This window comes from Pan troglodytes, chromosome 7 (genome assembly GCF_028858775.2).
Source record: "Pan troglodytes isolate AG18354 chromosome 7, NHGRI_mPanTro3-v2.0_pri, whole genome shotgun sequence".
Classification (NCBI taxonomy): Eukaryota; Metazoa; Chordata; class Mammalia; order Primates; family Hominidae; genus Pan; species Pan troglodytes.
In genome coordinates, this window is record NC_072405.2 from 142,728,892 (window position 1) to 142,751,559 (window position 22,668).

The 22,668-nt window shown below is 45.8% G+C and overlaps 1 protein-coding gene and 1 long non-coding RNA gene across 3 annotated transcripts in view; both read right to left on the bottom strand.

Moving 5' to 3' along the window:
* The window catches only part of KCNQ3 (potassium voltage-gated channel subfamily Q member 3), a 359,017-nt gene extending 343,989 nt beyond the window's left edge, over window positions 1-15,028 (bottom strand). The window contains exon 1 of one of the 2 annotated variants that reach the window (XM_519963.8): window positions 14,079-15,028. In XM_519963.8, the coding sequence (XP_519963.2) occupies window positions 14,079-14,464 (386 nt within the window). In that variant the 5' untranslated portion in view covers window positions 14,465-15,028. The remainder of the gene's footprint in view (window positions 1-14,078) is intronic. The other variant, XM_016959880.3, reaches the window with a different exon arrangement.
* A 5,506-nt stretch (window positions 15,029-20,534) lies between these two features.
* On the bottom strand, window positions 20,535-21,109 carry LOC107976525 (uncharacterized). Its single transcript, XR_001720571.2, has 2 exons — window positions 21,013-21,109; window positions 20,535-20,812 (listed from the first exon to the last, which is right to left on the bottom strand). It is a non-coding gene; the product is annotated as an uncharacterized LOC107976525 (long non-coding RNA).
* Between the last annotated feature and the right edge of the window lie 1,559 nt (window positions 21,110-22,668).

Genomic DNA, 22,668 nt, shown 5'->3' on the forward strand with positions numbered 1-22,668 from the left:
GTGACCAGGTTTTGCGGTGCTTCTGAGAACACTATAATTCCAGCATATAGTAACAGCTTAGAAAGTTCAGCTATCATTAGATACCAGGCATTGAATTTACATATTTACAAATACTTTAAATTCATTTTTTTCCTGAATGACAACCCTAACTGAAAAATTAATGAGGGGGAAAAAACACTAGAGAATCATCACAACCCTTAGGCTTCAAGACTTCCTTTACTTAAGAATCACCGAGAAAACAGAGCCACATATTGTGAGCTTTAAGTCACAGTATTTTCTTTACTTACGAACCAGAGGATGACTACCAGTTGTCATTGGCGCCCTTCCCATACCTCCTCAGGACTCACTCCCAGCCCCTGCCAAAAGTAGCCTAAATGTGGCATGTTTGTCTACGAAATTTCTCTGCCCCCAGGAGCACCGCTTAGGCAGTCATGGCTGGAGTTCAAGGACCATTCCTGGCTGTTCTAGATGGCATTCCAGGGTGCCTAGGAAGACTAAGCCTCAATTGCCCTCATGGTAACCTGCTTAATGACACATCCTTATAATCTACTTCTTTCCTGTCTTATTTCACTTACTTTCCCCGATTTTACTAAATTCTCCAATTTGTCTTGGAATCACCTCCTAAATCAAGCATTCTCACTAGGGATGCTATTGCATTCCAGGGGGCAAAATTCGTTCTGGGAGGATAGAGTGAAAAAACCTTACTCTTTTTATACTTTATATAGCAAGCCCATATAAACACACAGTTTACAAAGACATACACAGTGTATCAGTACTATTAACATTTCATGGGTGAGGGCAATTGGGGAAAAACGTCTCTAAAGACTCCTCAAAGGGGAGATATTGAAAACAAGATAGAGCAACTGTGTGGTAAATAAACCACGTGCCCTGAGCCCCCTGGCTCAGTGTCGGCTTCTGGTGAAACACAAACCAAGAGAGAATGCCAGCACTCATCCCCACGCTCTGTTGGCCACAGTCCGGTCCTCCGTTGCTTCACTTAACCCTTTAAATAACCTGGAAGGCAGGGAAAATTAGGTCCATATTTCAGATGAGAAAACTGTGGCCACTAGAAGTAAAATGAGTTACAGAAACTAGAGAGTAAATCAGCAGAAGACTCAAGGTGAGAGCCTGGGTTTCCTGGTGGCTGGGCGGGTGTTCCCTGGGCTCTCAGCCACACCTTAGAACTATCTAGAGTGCCTAGCCCATGGCACAGAGAAATAACACTACAAATAAATGTAAGTGGCTGTTAATAATAAAAATAAATCAGGTCTCCATGAATGGAACAAACAATGGTGCTACCCCACAGATGACTTTATAAACCACACAGTGGATAAAAACATTAGTTGTCATTAACATGGAGGTTTTGAATGCCCCAACTCAAGGCTGAGCTCAGTGGAGTCCAGAGACTATTTTATAGGACTCTTGGTAGAGAACTAGATGGGAGGCAGGGGAAGGACAGAAAAAGGGGGATCTTAGCTCTGGGATTTCAGCAGAAAGAGAAGCCTTCCTTGGCAAGAGTCCATGTAGGGATGCCTGATCCCTCAGCCCAACCTGCGTTTACTCCTCCTACTGTTCATTTATAAACAAACACCTCACCTCACATGGATCAATAAGAAAATGTGGCCCTGGGTGGTAACTCATCTTGCCCTTGAAAGAAAACATTCTGAACAAATATCCCTAGCTTTTCTGAGATAAAGTGAAAGACCCCATCAAGCAAAACTATACTTCGGACAGGATTGGACTTAGATCCTAAGGCAGCTGTGAAGCCAGAGGAAACAAGACTCTTCTGATGGCACACTGCTGTTGGAGGCACGTGGGGAGGCCAGTGTGGCTGAATGGATGCCCGCCTTGCACGAAGACTTGGTTTGGGTCCTCCCCTTAGCAGCACCACCTTAGGCAAGTTTCAAATGGCCCTGGGCCTCTGTTTCCTCTTCTCAAAGTTCCATTCCAGCTCCAACAGCCTCTGATTTTTCCAAGCTGTCAAGCGCCTCTCTCTCTGTGCTGGGACCATAAATCCCATAAATTGCTGCAAAGTAACTGCTGATTAGTGTGATTAGACTCGCTGATTATTAAGTACTGCTGGTTTCATTTTTCAGATTGGCATTACCAGGGCTTCGGAGAAGCATCCATAGCTGATACATGAGACAGCTGATATGGAGTGAGACGAAGCGGAAGCTGGGATTGGAGGGACAGGCAGAAGGAGAGAGATGAATAGTCCGATTGGGCTAAGCGATTTTCCATTAGGACACATGGCCTGGGCTAGATGAGTATATTCTCCTAGCCCAGGACTTTCAAGTCTTGTTGGATAAGATTTCACTCCATCTCTCCAAGAAGACACCATCAAGGTAGAAATAAACTTAAACTGCTGTAATGAGTTTACAAAGAACCTAAGCGGTCAAAGACAAAGAAGTTCTATGCATATTCTGTCTGCCTGCCTTTGGGTAGGACACCAGCTTAGGAGAACCGGGTTTGGTGATTTGCAAGCAGGCACCTGCTGTAGCTGTTTAAGCAGGTTACCCTGACATTGAACAGATGGCAGTGTTGCCCAAGAGGTGATATTATAAACTGTGAAATGATGTAAAAGCATTAGTTATTACTAATATGCTGGCTTTAAAGGGCTCAACCCAACTGTTACACTCTTGCAGAGTGCAGATAATTTTACATGACTCTTAAAAAGGAGCGCATGGAGAGGAGAGGAGGTTCCCAGCCCTGCGGTCTGAATTCAGTATAGAGAGAAGCCCACCTCGGGGGGAAGCCAGCCAGAGCCCACGTATGGGATACCCCATGAGCCAGCTGCTTAAGTTCTCACTCTTACTTAGTCATACACTACATGCAGGAAGCAGTGTTGCTCTTGAGCTGTAACCCAATTTGTTCCCTAGAGAAAATGCTTCAAACAACTCTTCTATCACTTCTGTGGCAGAATGAAAAGTCCCATCCAACAAGGCTACAATGTGGATGGGATTTGATGTGCATCCTGTGACATCTGCAAAATCAGAGGGGGCCTCAAAACTTCACATTGACTTCAATTTTCTTATCTCCAAACCTATGACTCTCTTCGTCTTTCCAAAGGGTGATCACCTTGGGGAAGCTAACATCCCTATAGACACAGGTGCTGAGGTATACGGTTAATAGATGCCCAATAAAAGTAAGCACTGAGGATCAGGTGATGCAACATAAACAGAAATGTGGCAAATCTGTGCATGGGCAGATGCTTGAACCCAATATAGACAAGGTCCTAATTGTGGGGCCCACCTGATCCTTCTACAGCTTTAGGAAAATACTGCCTCAAGATGCTGCCACTCACGCTCTCTCACACATTGTGACTGTTACACCAATTATATGCAGCAGGTATTGCAATGCCCATTTTGCAGACTGTATGGTAAGTGAAGTGTCCAAATCACATAGTTAATGCTGCTCTACTGAAAGCTCACTCAACGTACTCTGACAAACCCAGAGCTATCTTGGGCTACCCAAAACCAGAATGACAGGGCATGGCATCTAAAAAGGGTTTTTATTCAGTCCACATTTGAAGATCTTTTCCTTGCTTCCTTTGACACTGTCCCGCTTGTTAAAAGATGAAACAAATCTTGTTTGCATTCTGTGAAGACCTCCAGACCCAAACCAAAGAGAAAAAAGGAGCAGGGACCCTGATCGGTGGGAAAAACCATAGGATCACAACCAAGTTTCATTTGATTTATGAAACTTTTAAACATTTATGAAATTTTAAGAAATGAATAAACTTGAAAGCGGGAGCTTCCAAATAATGCAAGAATAATTTAGCATTAAATTGAAGAAAATTTGCATTCTGTTCTCCAAGCAGAAGAAGGATACCAGGCATCACTTGGACAAACAGTAGTACCTTCGTCTCATCCCTGGCTGCTTAAACCTCCCTTGAAGAAGTCTCCATTGATACAACACAGGAAGGTCAGCGATGTTTCCTTTCCCTGCTCTCCTGAGGTTCCTCATTTGCATTCTATTATTGCATTTGCTAGACTCTTTAAATTTAGTCATTTCCAGCCTCTCTCTCCATACAGAAAGAACTATGGCTCATCTCCCTCAACAGCCTGGCACAAGGTTTGGCAACAGGGTCTATACGCAGAATCCATGAATCCAAGAAAACCCATTCAGCTCAGCCAACAGTTCTCAGCCTGGCTTCATGTCGGAATCACCTAAGGGCAATGCCTGTCATCTGGACTCACGTGTATGCTTTGTGTGTTTGTGTGTGTTGAGTCTTCTTCTTTTTAAACTATTTGCAACTTTTTATTTCTAAAAGTTGTTTTTAAGTTAAAGGAATAATATAACATACATATATATTCTCTTTACCTGGCTTCACCAATTGTTAATATGTTTGCCACATTTTCTTTTTCTCTTTCTCATTTTGGGTGTGTGTATTGTGTGTGTGCATACACACATGCACTTATATTGTCTGTATATGTGCCGAACCATTTGAAAGTAAGTTGTAAACATCATGACTTGTCACCACTAACTATTGCACCATGCATCTCTTCAAAATATAGAACATCCACTTACATAACCACAATGAAATGATCAGACTCAATAAATTAAATTTTGATACAATAATGTTATCTACTATGGAGGCCATGTTCAACTTTTCTTAATTATCCTTATATAATGTCCCCTGTTATTTATTTTTTTCAGCTGGAACCAATCAAGAATCAAGCACTGAATTTGGCTGTTATGTCTCTTTAGCCTCCATTAACTGAAACAGTTCCCCTCATCTTCTTTTGTTTATTTGTTTGTTTGTCCATGACATGAAGCCTTTGGAAGAGACCATTCCAGATATCCAGCAGGATGCCCCACAATTTGAATTTGTCTATTATTTCTTTATGATTAGGTTCAGATCATTTTAGGCACCATTGCAGGTATGTTGTATATTTCCACTGAATTACGTCAGAAGGATGGGTTAGTTTGTCTCATTATACACAAGTTTGATAACTTTTGTTCAGGTGGAGTCTGCCAGATTTCTCTCTTATGGTACCTTTTTGTTTGGGTGATTTACATGCATGCCAAGGTTTAAGAGGCCCGGCTACTCAAAATGTGGTCAGCAGAGTCACAGCATTGGTTTCCCCTGGGAATCTGTCAGAAATGCAGCTAGCTATCAAGTTCCTGACCCAGGAGGGAAGAGTTCTGGTCTCCCTTCGTTACTCTTCTATTGAGTACACCACGACATGAGGATAGAAGCACCACACAAGAGTGAGGATTCAGGTGTGACCCCAGCTGTGCCAGTTCAGTAGCTTTAAGAGCCTGGGCAGATCTCCTAACTTCTCTTATTCATTTGTAAACGCGAGCCACTGCTCACCCTCCAAGTCAATACGGATGGCCTGAGATGATTGCCAAGGGGAGTGTGCATGGATTTCATGAGGGTTGCAAGAAGGCAGCAGATTAGATATGATCAAGAAGAGAAGCAAAAGAGAGAAAGTATTTACTAAATGCTGATAATGACATATCTAGGTGTTTTATATCCATCATCTCAATTAAATTTCACAACAATGCAGAATAATGAAACGACCTCTATGCCTTACCATATACAAAAATCAACTCAAGATGGATTAAAGACTCAAAAGTAAGATCTGAAACTATAAAAATCCTTGAGAGAATAGAGGAAACACCTTAGGAACCTGGTCTAGGCAAATATTTTATGCCCGTGACCTCAAAAGCACAGTCAACAAAACAAAAAATAGGCAAATGGGACTATTTTAAACTAAAAAGCTTCTATGTAGCAAATGAAACAATCAACAGAGTGAAGAGACAACCCCTTAAATGGGAGAAAAAATTGAAAACTATTCATCGATAAGGGACTAGTATCTAGAATATACAAGAAACTCAGCAGTTAAAAAACAAATAATCCCATTACAAAGTGGGCAAAGGATATGAATAGATATTTCTTAAAAGAAGACATATATATGGTCAAAAGATATATAAAAAGATGTTCGATATCACTAATTATCAGGAAAATGGAAATCAAAACCACAATGAGATATCATCTTACCCTAGTTAGAATGGTCATTATTAAAAAGGCAAAAAATAACAGATGCTGATGGGGATTCTGAGAAAAGGAATTCTTACATACTGTTGGTGGGAATGTAAATTAGTACAGCCACTATGGAAAGCAATATGGAGATTTCTCAAAAAACTAAAAATAGAACTATCATACCATCCAGCAACCCCACTACTGGGTATTTGTCCAAAAGAAAAGAAATCAATGTATCGAAGAAATACCTGCACTCTCATGTATATTGCAGCAGTATTCCCAATAACAAAGTAAGGAATCAACCAAAGGATCTATCAATGGATGCACATATAAAGAAAATATGGTATATGTACACAATGGAATACTAGTCAGCCATGAGAAAATGAAATCATGTCATTTGCAGCAACTTGGATGGAACTGGAAGTCATTATGTTAAATGAAATAACCCACACACATAAAGACAAATATCATGTGTTCTTACCCATATGTGGGAGCTAAAAATGTTGATCTCATGGAGTAGAGAATAAAATGATAGATACCAGAGGCTTGGAAGGATGAATGTGCAGGAGTAGGGGTATAAAGAGAGGTTAGTTAATGGGTACAAACATATAGTCAGAGGGAATAAGTTCTAATGTTTAATATCAGAGAAGGGTGACCATAGTTAACAACAATGTATTGTATAATTCAAAACAGCTAAGAGAGAGGACTTGAAATGTTCCCAACACATAGAAATGATAAATACTCCAGGTGACAGATGCCCCAAACACCTTGACTTCATTGTTACACAGTCTACGCATGCAATGAAATAGTACATGTACCTCATAAATATGTACATACATTATCCATCAATTTAAAAAATTTTACAACAGCCTTGGGATGTAGGCAGTATTATCTTAATATTAGAAATAAAGAAATGGAAATTCAGGAAGGTTGAGCAAATTATTCCAGGTTATACAGAAGAAACAGCAGAGTTAAATGCAACCAATGTTTGACTCCAAAGATCATGCTCTTACTGCTGAATAAAGAATGACAACTTATCAAAATCCTTGCTTCTCAAAATGAGAAGGAAATTGGCCATACTGAGGAAGGAAAGGCAAAGAGAGATTAGTGGGACGAAAAAAGGTGAGGACTGATTGAGAATGGTTAAGAAAACCAACATCAAGTGGTAGATGAGAAAGAATAAAATACATGGGAGCTGAAAAGGAGAATGAGCTAAATAGAGTCAGGGAAATGGAAGTTGAAATCAGCATTGTCTAGAGAAAAACTGATGTTACTTCAGTAATGAATTACAGTTTATAGGCATGGCTAAGATACTGCTGAAGGGATTGATTCTACTCTGGCTGGGACGTTGACCAGATGACCAAATTCTGAGATTTCTGCTAATATTAACAAGGTTGTCATTAGAGTATATGTTCCATTAGGCAGAGATTGTTTTGTTTCCTTTTGTTTTGTTTATTTCTATATCCCTAATATCTAGAAGAGTTCCTGGTACAGAGAAGGCATTAAAAATATCTATTAACTGATTAACGTTAACAACACAAATATCTAACACTGAATGCTTCTTCCATGTAAAGTGCCCTTAGTTTCACAAGAGCCTATAACTTACTTACAACACTTCTCAGATGAAGAAACTGAAGCCCAAAGATATAGCAACTTGCCCAAGACCATACCAGCTATAAGAAGCAAGCAAGTTTGGAGGCCCAAATTTATCTTACCTCCAAATTGGGAAGACTCTGCATTACCGACAGCATTAAGTGGGCATTCAGTGTCTCCTCCAACCTGAAGACAATAGATCTTCTTGTCAACATGCTAAGTCCACTAGGCAGGCCCTTTATGTTCCAGAGCAGCTGCTGGCTCCATGTGTCTCACTACCCAGTCTTGCCTGCCAGATGTCCCTGGAGCAAGCATACCTCAGAATGCAATCAGTGGGTATTTCTTGTGATCATTTTCCCTTGGTTTGTCAACAGGAGAGTGATTGATCACAGCTGGCTGTGGCAAGATGGTCAGGGCAGCAGGATGCCTATCCAGTGCCAAATGAGATGAATGCCAAGATGAAGCCAGCATCTTTTCACTAACAGGCAAAGAAAGGGGAATCCCTGGACAGCCTCAGGACAGTCACAGTGTCAGGTATGTATGACTTTTAAGGAGATCCCTATTCAGAATTAACTAATGTATACTGAGTGCCTAGTGTTGGGCTAACTGCATTCATATACACTATTCTTTGAGCCTAAAAACCACCCTGTGATAGGGTAGTGTAATCATTCTCAATTTATAGGTCATCCCCAACTTGACTCCTGCAGTCACAGAGACATAAAGCAGTCCAGATGTGAACTCCAAGTCTAGCATGTTTTTCATAAAATCAGAATCTCTTTCAGCCATAAGGTTAAAAAAACTAGAGAAGTGATCACCCTCACTCAAGTTAAAGCGTGGTCTCCAATCTTGTTTTCTCTCCCATAGTCCATTTTTGGACTTCTAAGAACTATTCTTATAATTAAAGTCCTGTAATGCTGGCTTTGACTACTTACTGTTACTGGGATAGTAGTAAAGCTATTGCAGCAAAGTCTTGATTAACAAGAACCCTTACAGAATTCTCACATGCATCCATTCAGCAAATGCTTACTTAGTACCTACCATGCACTCTGCAGCCTGCTGCGGAGTGGTAAGGTTACAGGAGAATAAGCAGCTCCCACTCTCAAGTAACTCTCAGCTCAACAGGGAAGACAAGCAGAGATCAATCAAATGCGAGGTACAAAATTCTATGCCTGGGGAAGCTGGGCCAAGGTGAAGGGGAGTCACCAAGTGAAAGCAGGGGATGGGCATTTGATATGGTTTTTCTCTGTGTCCCCATCCAAAATTCATCTCAAATTGTAATCCCCACATGTTTCCAGAGTGGCCTGGTGGTAGGTGACTGAATCATGGGGGTGGATTTCCCCCTTGCTCTTGTCATGATAGAATTCTCACAAGATCCAGTTGTTTGATAAGTGTGTGACTCTTCCCCTTCACTCTTGCGCTCTCTCCTGGCACCACGTAAGACATTCCTGCTTCCCCTTCTGCCACGATTGTAGGTTTCCTGAGACTTCCCCAGCCATGCAGAACTGTGAGTCAACTAAACCTCTTTCCTTTATAAATTACCCAGTCTCAGGTATTTCTTTATAGCAGTGTGAAAATGGACTAATACAGGAAATTGGTACCTGGAGTTTGGGGCACTCCCATAAAGATACTTGAAAGTATGGAAGAGACTTTGGAACTGGGTAATGGGCAGAGGTTGGGACAGTCTAGAGGGCTCAGAAGAAGATCAGAAATTGTGGGAAGGTTTGGAACTTCCCAGTGACTTACTGAATGGTTTTGACCAAAATGCTGACAGTGATATGGACAATGAAGTCCAGGCTGAGGTGGTCTCAGATGGAGATGAGGAACTTATTGGGAACTGGGGTAAAGGACACTTATGGTATGCTTTGTCAGAGACTGGTAGCATTTTGCACCTGCCCTAAAGATCTGTGGAACTTTGAACTTCAGAGGATGATTTAGGGTATCTGGTGGAAGAAATTTCTAAGCAGCAAAGCATTCAAGAGTTAACCCGGCTTATTCTGAAAACATTCAGTTATGTGCGTTCACAAAGGGATGGTCTGAAATTGGAACTGATATTGATAAGGAAAGCAGAGCATAAGGATTTAGAAAACTTGTAGCCTGACCATGTGGTAGAAAAGAAAAACCCATTTTCTGCGGAGGAATTCAAGCCAGCTGCAGAAATATGCATAAGTAATGAGGAGTTGAATGTTAATAGCCAAGACAACAGGGAAAATGTCTCCAGGTCACATCAGAGAATTTTGTGGCAGCCCCTCCAATCACAGGCCCAGAGGCCTAGGGGGGAAAATGGTTTCCTGGGCCAGGCCCAGGGCCCCACTGCTCTGTGAAGCTGCTGGACTTGGTGCCCTGTGTCCCAGCCGCTCCAGTTCCAGCCATGGCTAAAAGGGAACAAGGTACAGCTCAGCCCATTGCTTCAGAGTGTGCAAGCACTGAGCCTTGGTGGCTTCTGTGTGGTGTTGGGCCTGTGGGTGCACAGAAGACAAGAGTTAAGCTTTGGGAACCTCCACCTAGATTTCAGAGGAGGTATGGAAACACCTGGATGTCCAGGCAGGAGTCTGCTGCAGGAGTGGAGCTCTCATAGAGAACCTCTGTGAGGGCAGTGCAAGAGGAAATGTGAGGTTGGAACCCCCACACAGAATCCCCAATGGGACACTGCCTAGTTGGGCTGTGAGAAGAGGGCCACTGTCCTCCAGACCCCAGAATGGTAGATCCACAGACAGCTTGCACTGTGTGCCTGGAAAAGCCACAGGTACTCAATGCCAGCCCATGGAAACAGCCACAGGAGTTGAACCCTGTAGAGTCACAAGGGTGGAGCTGCCCAAGGCCATGGAAGCCCAAGCCTTGCATTAGGGTGGCCTGGATGTGAGACATGGAATCAAAGGACATTATTTTGGAGCTTTTTTAATGCATGCCCTGCTGGGTTACAGACTTGCATGGGGCCTGTGGCCCATTTGTTTTGGCCAATTTCTCCGATTTGCAATGGAAACATTTACCCAATGCCTATACTCCCATTGTATCTTGGAAGTAACAAACTTGTTTTTGTATTTTACAGGTTCATTGGCAGGAGCAACTTGCTTGTCTCAGATGAGACTTTGGACTTAGACTTTTGAGTTAATGCTGGAATGAGTTAAGACCTTAGGGCGCTGTTGGGAAGGCATGATTGGTTTTGAAATATGAAAAGGACATGAGATTTGGGAGGAAGCAGGGGCAGAATGATATGTTTTCGCTCTGTGTCCCCACCCAACTCTCGTCTCAAATTATAATACCCACATACTGTGGGAGTCGCCTGGTGGGAGGTGACTGAATCATGTGGGCATATTTTCCCCTTGCTCTTCTCCTGATAGAAGTTTCAGGAGATCTGGTTGTTTGATAAGTGTGTGGCTCTTCCCCTTTGTTCTCTTTCTCCTGCCACCATGTAAGATGTGCCCGGCTTCCTCTTCCCCTTTGCCTTCTTCCATGATTGTAAGTTTCCTGAGACCACCCCCTCCCACCTCCGCCAGCCACGCAGAACTGTGAAACAATTAAACTTCTTTCCTTTATGTATTACCCAGTCTCAGGTATTTCTTTATAGCACTGTGAAAACAGACTAATACAGCATTTGAGGCTAAAGAAACAAGGTAAGGGTTTGATTGATTTCCATATTTCCTGTATTCTACCTTTAGGAAGGAGAAAAAAAATAATCTCATCTCATGGACCTGGTTCATTTTAATTAAAAAAAAAAAAAAAAAAAAAAAAGCATCCACTAGATTGTAGGCCCATGGTAAGCCCAATTTCCTGGGCCCATTGTGCCATTAGCCACAGCCCAGAACAAGATAATGGATGCTTGAAAACATAAATTTCAATGCAAAATCCTGAATCATCAAGGAAAGGTTCAATTATGTTCACTTGACTGGACTGTCTCCTAAGCTGCAGGGAAAATGTACTATGCGTGTACTAAGTAAGTATGCTTCAATATTAGGAGCTCAATGGGAAGTCAACACAGGTTTTCCTGTGTAGCTCCCAATTTATCAGAATCCGCAATCCCACCACCATCCCAGTTCATCCTCAATTTTCCTAACACTGTGGCTTCCTGAGTTCTGACCAGCCCCCAACTTGATTCTAAACTCTCATTTCTAGCAATTTGCCATCTGAGAGCTAGCAAGGGGAGGCCAAGGAATTACTCATGGCCCTGCATTAACAGTGGGAAAAGGGGCACCCAGTGACGCTCAGCAAAATACCCAGGGTCCCACAATTGTTGGAAGAGCATCAGAACTGGAATCTTGGCTCAGAAACAGAGTGAACCCACTGCATTCAAATGTGAGCTCCAGGAACCTTAGCTGTGTGATCGCGGACAAGTGATTTTCTCTCTTGAGGTTTTCATATCTTTATATAACGGAGATAATAATTTCCATCTAATAGTACTGTGTGAGAATTAAATAAAATTAGTACATTTGCATATTTGCATATATATGCATTTGCATATATAGTTCCTAGCTAGGTAACTGACTTTCTTCTCACAAAGTCTTAAATTTTCCTGGATCCTTTTTGGGAAACAGGCTCCAGGTTTTGGCATTATCAAATCTGCTTCCAGGTGATGGAATAATTCTAGAAAAAAATAAAATTGAGGCTCAGTCAGTAACAGCTTTAGCTATTCCATTCCCCAGACTGGACAAGGCACGGCTGGAGGTGCTGGCTGGGAAAGGTGGGAAGAGAAGAAAGAGGGAGCCCACATGCTTCCATAGGACCCCCAGGTTTTTCAGTCAGTACGTACTGAACGCGATGTACATGTGAAAGGACACGTGAATCATTGTATGACTGTGTGCACTCAACGAACTTCTTGTGCCTTTTTTAACTATCACATATTTCAGTATTCACTTCAATTTAACTAAACATATTGCTAGAGACAGAGAGATGAATGTATTTTAATGCTTTTTTTCTGCCACCTAAAAAGAGCAAATGAAAGAGCAACAATTGTTAAGCCGTCTCTCCAACCAGACCCCGACCAACACCTGCAAATAGACACACACACATACACACGCACACTCATACAGACACCAACATCCACGTTTCTGGGAAAATGCCCCACTCCCACCCCACCCTTCCTGCTGGTTCCTTAGTTTCCGGGAAGGCACCCTCTCCGGGCTTGGTAACCTCCTTGAAGAAACCTGTTGCTAAGTCTGAGGTCCTGTGTGGACGCCCCCACCTGGTGGCCGAACCTAGAAAAACGTCTCTAACCAAGAAAAACTGGCAGGTAGTGTAACTAACTCCAAGGCTCCTGAGCCCTTCCGACCACATCAGTCATGGGTGAATTGGAGGAGAATAGAGAGGAAAATCCACTGCTAAACGCGTGGGGGAGAGAGGGGGGAGGGGGGGTTGCCAAGGTCATAGGCAATTCCCTGCCAAAACCCTGGTACAGTACAGCTTCCTAGAAGCAGCCATCAGGATGACTAAACCAGAGCCAGAAGGCAGAGCTTGATGGCTGGACGTGCCCTGCCAGCTCCGAGATGGGTGCTGACAGCACAGATTTCCAATCTTGAATGAGGAGCACCCCCACCATCCTCTCCCCCCTCCCAAATACGGGTGGATTTTGCATCCCCAGTGGCAGGTGCAGAGGGAGTTCCTTCTTCCTTCTGGCCATGCATTTACATCGGACTAGCAAGGAGATTCTTTCTAGGAGAACAGTGCCTGGGTGCAAACCTCCAGGCCAAGCCCCTCACATTCCCGGTGCCCTAGCCCAGCCAAAGCAGGAGAAGCAGCAGCGACTGAGGCTGAGGGAATATCGGATCCCAAATCAAGGAGATGTTTCAGCCAAAAGAGTCCCCGGCCCCCTCACCTCCTGGCTCTGTGAAGCCCCAGCCCCTCAGTCTAGGCTTAGACACACACATTCCCATTCACTTCCCTAAAAGGAATCCTAGGACATGCATTTTGGCCAGTCCCAGCTCCCAGTCAGAGCAGCACCAGGTTCTTCTCTGTACCAGTACCCAGCGATCAGAAGGGTGGCACAAGCAAGCGACACACACACACACACAAACTCCCCACTATGGGTGGTGCGCACCCCTCCCATCCCCAACCAAACTCAGTGGCGATCCCAACAGAAGGGATCCACCCGAAACAGAAACACAGAGCTCACGGGAGGACCCGCTTTATCCTCTTCAACCCTCACATTAATTGGAAAAACCCACATAATTCTTTTAAGCTTCCAAACCAACACCCCTAGAAGATGTCATAAATGTGCACCCGCGCGCGCACACATCCGCCCAAATCAGCAGGGGAACCACGCTTCGTTTTTTAAGCCCCCAGTGTGGAACACCCGGAGAGCGGCAACACACACACACACACACACACACACACACACACACACACACACACACGGAAACGCGTGCTGAGGACGGGCTGGTCTCCCGTTCAGCGGGAAAGCATCCATGGGTCTTAAAGCCCCAGAGACTTCTCAGCTCCAGCCCCGACCCCAAGTCCCCACGCGCGCCGCCGCCGAGGGCGCCCCGAGCGGCCGGGTACTCACACCAACGCGTGGTAAAGCAGCGCCCAGCCCCGCGGTCTCTCCAGGGCGTCGTAGATCAAAGTTTGGATGCGCCGGTACTTGGCGTTGTTTCTCTTGACTGGGCGGCTCAGCGGGGTCTTGGCCAGGAGCCCGATGCCCTGCGGGGTCCTCCGCTGCCCCTCGTCGCGGCCGCCACCCTCCAGCAGCAGGGTCCCGTCTTTGTCGGCTCCGGCCCCGAGCGCCAAGGTGACTTGCTCCACGTCGCCGGGCGCCAGCCCCACTTTCCGCTCCTCGTCGCCGGCCGCCGCCGCGTCCCCTCCGGCGGGGTTAGCGGCCCCGCCGCCTCCGCCGCCCCCGTCGCCGCCGCCGCCAGCCGCCCCCGCCGCCCTGCGCGCCTTGAGCCCCATCTGCCTCGCCCCCGCCGGCCGCTTCGCCTTCTCCGCTGCTGCTCTGGGAAGAAGGGGCGCTCGGGGTGCGTGAACGAGGCGGCGGCGGCGGCTGCAAGCCCGGGAACTCCAATGCCATGATCCGCGCGCCCCTCCCCACCCCCCCCCAAAAAGCAGGCAAAGGCGGGCCCCCTGGGGGGCAGGGGAGGCCAGGCAGGGGGTCAGGGGGTCACATCCCGCGCGGGTCAGCCGCAGGACCCCGAGGGTCGCGGGCCGGGGGCTGCGGAGAAGCTGGGAGGGCGCGCGAGGCTGGCGCGGAGGCGCTAGGGCGCGCGGCGGCGGGAGCCTGGAACCGGCGCTCCGGGGCGGCGGCGGCGGCGGCGGCACCCAGGCCGGCGAGCCCAAGACAGCATCGCAGTTTATTTACAAGCCCGGTGCCAGCCGCCCTCCCGCCCGCCAGCCACACGCGCCGCCGCCGCCGCCTCCTCCCTCCTCCGCGCTTCCACCCGCGCCCCTCCCCGCCCGCTCCAGCCTCAGCCTGTCAGCAGCAGCAGCAGCGAGCGCGCCGCGGGCCGAGCGCACGCCGCGTCCCTCCCTCCCTCCTTCCCCGGGGTGGGGCCCCATTGTCCCGCCCCGTCGCGGCGGGAGGCCTGGGCGGCGGCGCCCCGCCTCTTCCCGCCGACCCCCACCGCTGATTGTCTGGGGACCCGGGATCGCCTGGGCTACCGCCGCCCCCGTTGCAACCAGGCAGTGCGCCAGGCGGCTGCAGAGCCCGGCTCCTGGAGCTCCCGTGGGCGTTGGGGCTTCCCCTGGATGGGGCGTGACGGCGGGCAGTTGGGGGAAGAAGAGGAAGGGAGGAGGGACTGGGGGGTTGTCGCCCACCAAACATTGGCTCTGTGGTTGCAGCTTTGTGAATTTCCCTCACCCCCTACCCCTGCTCCTCGGCTCCAGAGGTAAAAGCCAAGTTGTTGGGTTGGTCAAGGCCGGGCGCACCGCGAACGCACCTGCTCTGTGGTAGCGAAGCTCGTGACTCCCTCTTCCCTCTAGTTCGTGGTTCATGGTGGATGCCGCGGCCCTCTCCTCCCCCAATCTTTGAATAGCACCTTCACCTGTCTGGGTGGGCAAAGGACTGAAAAAACGCAGTCAGAATCTTTGATTCCTGCTTTGCTCCCGACTTGCACCCAAGCCAGTCATTCCCTCTCTGGTCCAAATTTCAATTCAATCAACCAATCTGTAACCCCCTCGTGAGCTTCCCTGGCGAAGGGTAGTGATCTCTGTCCTGAAGATATGAGGTCTCTGCACTCCTAAGACCTCTGTCCTAGGCGGTGGAAGACAATGAAAAGACAAATTTTAACAGTAGAATTTCCGATATTGGTAAATAGTATGTGGTAACAAATTAGAGTGCTGCGCTATAGTGACTGGGGGAGTCTCTCTAAACCGGCTGGTCGTGGAAGGCCTTACTGTGGAGGTGATGCTTCGAGGTGAGACCCTAATGACAAGCTGGGAGCAACTATGTAAATGTCCAGAGAGCCCTCCAAACAGCAGAACAGCGGGTGCGGAGGGGAAGGGTGGCTTAAGCTCAATGAGAGTAGAGGAAAGTGAGGCCACAGGCAAAGGCTAGATCTTGTAAGACACTGACAAAGGACAGGAGCATCCTGCACTTCTTCCATGCCCACCGCCATCGGGGAAGCCTCCATTCCTGCTGCCCCATGGCACCTGTGGCCTCCTTTCCTTCCCACTCTCTCGCCTCATGTCTGTCAGCTGGGGTGAGAGACATGGGGTGAGGGGAGATCCTGTGAACAAGGCCGAGGATCTATCCCTAGTGTATAAGAAAAGAGGCATCAGACCTGCAAGAACACCAGCTCTGGATTTGCCTGGAGAAGTTGGCCAAGGAGAGCATAGGAGACAGGGAAGGGAAGAAGGAAGGGAAGGGAGTAGGAATGTATGGGCTGGGGCAGGGGAAGGGTCAGAGAACCACCACCCTATAAAAGGACTATCAAAGGGGAGAACCTCAAAAGAGGTCTCCAAATCAAGAAGGGAGGAGTTTCCAGAGGAAGTTAAACTGTAAGACTGAAATCATTAAAACAGTGTGGGATCGGTACAAAAATAAACTCTCAGTGCAACAGAATTCTTTGTCCAGAAACAGACTCTAGTATGGGAACTTAATATTAAACGGGAAGAGTTCATGACAAGAACCCCAGGGGAAAAGGCTGTTCACTGGTTGATGGGTTTTGTGAGGAATTATAGGAAATAGCACATGGAAACGTGGCAGTGCCCAGTAGGACCCCTGTACATCCGTGAATAGATAAATGCTTAGCAGTGAGTTGGAGTAAGTAACCAGTCCAGCAGGCTCTGGAAAGGAGAAAAAGCCCAAGGAAAGGGAATTGCTTGGATCAGAATATCTCCAAATGGGAGCTGGGCACTGCAAAGCCTCCTCCTGCCCACGTGTTAGCCCTGCCATGCCCAACACACCAAACTCACGTGTATTCTTCCTGTCCTACTCCCATCCCAACTAACCAGGAAACAATCTTGCCCTTTATCTCTGAGCACCTTTTCCAAAGTCGCTGTTCTCCCTCAGTCTCTTCCTGTTTTGTTCATTCATTACATTTATCACTGCCAAAAATGATCGCATTTACATTCTGTTTACTTGTTTACTGTTATCTTACTAAACAAGAGCAGGGACTAAGCATTCCTAGTTTTGAATCCTGGAAGTGTGTCTGTCATATCACAGGCTCTCAATCTGTGTTGGCAGCATGAATAAATGATGAATAAGCGAATGAAGAGTGTAAAGCTCTCAGCACAATGCCTGGCACACAAGCATTCCATGTATGTTTGTGGGTGAGATTTTTGTTTGGTTTCGTTTTACCATTGTGAAAGTCTTCATACTTAGGAAGACTTGCTGCTCCTTTATGCTCCTTGCAACTTAAGAAACATGATAAAAACATTTTGACAGTATTTAAAATAAAAAGGCTCACTAGATAAACATAAAAAGAAGACGAGTCAAAGAATGTGGAAAGAAGATGTGAGAATTTATTATTGTGCAATTAATCAAAAGTTCAGATTCCCAGAATGACAGTTTGGATCCTCAGATACATGAAGAGACTTCTATTTTGATGGGAGCTTCAGACTGTCAAGTATTACAATTTAAGATAAGGTGCAGGGGCTATTTGCATGCCTCCCATAAAAGATGAGGTTAAGTCAATAACAAATTCATAACTGAGCCAATTAAACCCAATGATAGGGAAACTGCCAGGTAGTTGAGTCTAGTAAATGGAGTTGCTTTGATGGTTTTATAATCCAATGGCAAGCAGTGTTTAGGCTTCTAATAGGGGCTTTGGAAATGTCATCAAAAGCAGGGTGTGCACTGAGTGTCATTGGAGGAACTGTGTAATCACAGCACTCCACAGCACAGGTTTCAGCTAAAGAAAATCAAACATCCTATATCCCACTGGAAGGAAACTTCTCGGAGGCCTAAAGTCCCTAAGAGCCTCAGGTTCCAGCTGAACATGGCACCAAAGCAAAGAGTTAGCGACACACTATCAACAAGGACAACAATGAGGCATTTCTCTCCTGGCTTTGAGCCCCAGCTCAAAGTATAACATTGAAAACCCACCCACCTGCTTCCCCTCCTCCATGCCTTAGCTTTCATTTTTGCTTTTCTCTTTAGCTGGTCTTCATCTCAATGTACAGGCGAGATGTTCAGGTAAACTCTCTCTCCCTTGCAGGTGAGGCACTTCCTGGGAATGAGTAAAAAGAGAGAGACAAAGGGCTTTCTCTGAGCCTACATTTCTGCCTCTGTAAATCCAGGGTAGTAAGCATCTCATCATGAGGTGATATTCCAGTGATGGTTATTATGACTGTCATTGAATGAGTAGGACAGAGTCTCAGGTTCACAGGCATATGCAAATGGTGGTCCTGCCTGCCCCTCTCACTCTGTTCCCTAAACACATTAAATAATTGCTTTAGGCCAATTTGAAATTTACTTTTATTATTTGTTACACAAGAAATGCAAAGTAGTTGTTAGGAAATTATGAAATGTAAATCAGCCAGAAGGCAACAGTAATCATCTTGTTACCCAGAAACACCCTCTGTGAATATTCTGATCATGACTACTGCCAACAGGACTGAAGCATGCCTGACCTGCAAGCAACGGAGATGCTCAGCCCCCAGTGGGGCACCTTCCCTAGGGGACCAGTCAGCCACTTGGTGGCAAGTTGATTACACTGGACCTTCCAAACATGGGCGGGGGCGGACATATGCCATTACTGGAATAGACACGTATCCTGGGTACAGAATTGCCTCTCCAGTCCTCAGTGATTCTGCCAACAACACCATCCATGCATTTAGGAATGCCTCATTCACCATCAAAGAATTCCACATGAAACTACTTCTGATGAAATAATTTGTCCCCTAAATGCTTACTCTGGACCTGGGTATAAATCTACCTCTCAGAGGAGCCAGTGAGACAGATCTTTGTAGCCAAAAAGAGCACTCTTTGCTTGTTTGGAGGAGACACGACAAGCTCTAATTCTGGGTCTAGGAACAACCCGGGCCAAAAGGAAATATGTTTGGGAACAATGGATCCCATTACTACCCTATATGCGTTTTTTTATTCTTGAAAACCCAATCTCAGCAAATCCTCAAATTTACTGCCCCCTCTTCTCTTCCTCCAGGTCTTCTTTTTGTCTTCCCCTTGCCTAGACTTCATATCACTGTACACTAGGACAGAGGAACTCTTGTTCCCTTACAGGTGAGAAGCCTTCCTGGGAAGGAACAAGAAGAAGCTAAGGAACACCCTTGTACATGTCACTCAGCAGAGGAGGGCAGAATAGAGTTCAGCATTTAGATCGTCCTGGCTCTGTGACTTTGCGCTTAGTGACCTCAAAAAAGTTGCCAGACTTATTTCTAGCCTGCTTCCTCAGCTGTTCAATGGGACAATGTTTCTTATCCTCCCTGCCTTAGACTTGGTCTGAGTATCATTCCTCCCAGGATCCATGTTAAGGTAGGGCTTTGCAGCCTGTGATGTACTGTGCGCATTGACTACATTACTGGAAGGCATCTGACACAGCATCGTGGAAGGCACTCAAGTCAGGCATGATGGGGAATGAACGAGCTCCAAGCCAAACGGCGCTCACCTTCTCTCCAGATGGGAATGATTAAGGGGCTTAACTTAGATTGTTCTCAGTTGGAAAAGTGTTTCTTTTCCTGCCTCACATTTGCAATTTTTACATTAACCTTTAAATTAATTTTGCATGTTTCTTAATGTCACTTTTGTCTTTTTCTTTTAAATAATTATGTTGGGTAAAATATCCAATTTATCTACTTAATGAATTCATTCATTCATCCTTCCAGTGAGCATTCACCGATTGCCTGTTTTATGTGTTGCTCTCCATCAATGAAAAACAGAAGAAAAAAAACTAATTCTATATTTAGTTCCAAAGATGAGCTAATAAAATGCAAAACAATTTACTCATCTTTCTACGGTCATTGCTGTCAATGACCTGGCTCGTGATGGATGCTTATTATCATAATAACATTTATCGTGTTCTTACTCTACACTTGGCACTGGGCTGACTGCTATATATAGATTATCTCATTTAATCCTCACAACAAAGTTATGAAATAGGCATTATGGCTATTGCTTTTCATATCAACCATGATGAAAATTATACTTAGGTTAAATACTGCACCCAAGTTTACATGACTAAGAAATGACAGCCCCAGGATTCAAGCTCAGGTGATCTAACTCTGGAACCTATACATTTAACCACTACAATGTATTATTTCCTGAGAACGCTATTCCAGGTGGCAGGTTCAGTGTAGGCAAAGGCTTGGAGGCAAGACAGAGAGTGGAGTTTCCAGGGAAAGTGGTTGTGATGGTTGGAGGCAAGCGTGGATGGAGCAGAGGCCACATGGGGAAGGCTTTCATATATATACCAGGCTTATGGACTTGGGGGTCATGAGTTACTTTAAGCATAAACTGACCTAATCCCAGGTGGTTCCACAAAGGGCTTTCTGACAACTCTGTGGAGGAGAGGTTGGAAGTGAGAAAAATCAATTCAATCAGAGCAAGTACAAGGCAGAGCCCAGCTGAGAGGTGTTGAGGCAGATCTTGGAGAGGAGGGGCTGGCTGCAAGAGGTATTTAGAAAAGAATATTGCCAAGAATTGCCACCTAAAAAGACAGGGCTGGGTCATGGGTCACTTTGCATCTTAGAGGCAGAAACAACCTCCCCACAATGTCGCAGGCTCTTGCCATCCTGACTGTGGTCCCCCTGCTAGGCTGAGCATCCTCTTCTGGCTCCGGTAATTGGCTCCCTGGGCAGTCTGTTCCTTTCTCTTCACCAAATGACACTTCTTCTCTTTGGGTCCTGATTGTTAAAACACCCAGTTTGCCCATGTCATTTACATATCCCAATTATCCATTGCCATTTTCCCACTAATGAGCCCATGTGCCTGCGTTTAAGAGCGTCTGACCCAGAGTCCACTTGCTCAAGGGGGCTGAGTGCAGCAGGCACAGACGCTATTCATAGTGCCTTCAGACAAAAAGGGCTGGGGCCATTTTTCTTACCTCCCTCTATTAGGGCTGGACTGACTCTCTAGACAGCAGACCTTTATGCCTCATTACCCCACCCCACAGACACCACGATGCTCAGTGTACCTTGGTTACAAGAAGAAAAGCACCATGCCAACTGGAGAAGCACTCTGTGTTCTTCCTGCAATCATAAAGGGCCCATTGTGCCCTGAGGCACAGGTGCAGATCCTATTAAAGCCAAGGCCTTCTTAATCTCCATCTCAGAATTCTTTGCAGAGGGGAAGCTGATGTTTGTGTGCTAAGCCACTGGCCAGGAGATGATGCTGAATAGGGAGAGTTCAGGCTTTTGAGACCGCCTGCCCTGAGTAGGAATCCTGTCCCTGAAAAATGCTAAGCGTTTGACCCTGCACAGGTTTAATAACCAGCCTTAGTCTCACCTGAAAAGTAGGAATAACAATAATCACCTTGAAAATATGTGTCAGGATTAAGGGAGTTCACATCTGTCAAACTTTAGCACGAAGAGGCATTCATTTCATATTCATTGATATAATATGAATGGTACCATATTCATTCTTACTATTTCATCCAAATGAGAAGAGAACTTTCAGGTATGAAGCCCAATGTTGCTCTAGGTTCTGTGACAGTGACCCACGTTTTGTATCACAACCCAGTCCACATAATAGAATACACATAGAACTAACTGAAATGATATTTTCTATTCTCTATGTTATAAAATGCTGACTGCAAGCTATAATTTTTTGATAGCACTGCCATAACAAAATCCCACAGACCAGGTGGCTGAAACAATAGGACTTTACTTTCTCAGGGCTCTGGAGGCTGGAAGTCTGAGATCAAGGCGCAGGTAGGATTGGTTTCCCCTGAGTCCTCTGTCCTTGGCTTGCAGATGGCCGACTTCATCCTGCTTCCTCACATGGTGTTTCCTCTGTGTGCATGCCCCCTGGTGTCTCCTCATGTGTCCAAATGTCTTCTTATGAGGACACCAGTCAGATGGGATTAATTCCTACCCTAATGACCTCATTTTAACTCTGTTGCCTCTGTAAAGCCCCTATCTACAAATATGGTCACATTCTGAGGTCCTGGGTGTTAGGGCTTCAATGTATGAATTTTGGGGGGCCACAAAATCAGCCCGTCACATGAACACATTACAGTGACTTCACATTTTTACTGAGGGTCATGAATCTGGCCTATAAAATGTTAATCCAGTTCAATCTTCAGCCAAGCTATTTGGTTTCTGCCTGAATATCTCCATCATTTGGGGGCTCATTGCCTCCCAAGAAATCCCATTGTTGAATAACCAATATACTCACCAATTGCTGAGTGTATGTTCTATGGCCAGACCCAGGCTAAGCATCGTCTTTACCTCATTTAGTTGTCACAACTGCCCATTGAAGTTGGTGTTACACAAATATACATTCAAGAATATGTGTGGCCGGGCACAGTGGCTCACACCTGTAATCCCAGCACTTTGGGAGGCTGAGGCAGGTGGATTGCCTGAACTCAGGAGTTCGAGACCAGCCTGGGCAACACAGTGAAAGCCCGTCTCTACTAAAATACAAAAAATTAGCCAGGCATGGTGGCATGTGCCTGTAATCCCAGCTGAGAGAGGCTGCCTGTAATCCCAGCCTCTTGGGAGGCTGAGGCAGGAGAATCACTTGAACCCAGGAGGCGGAA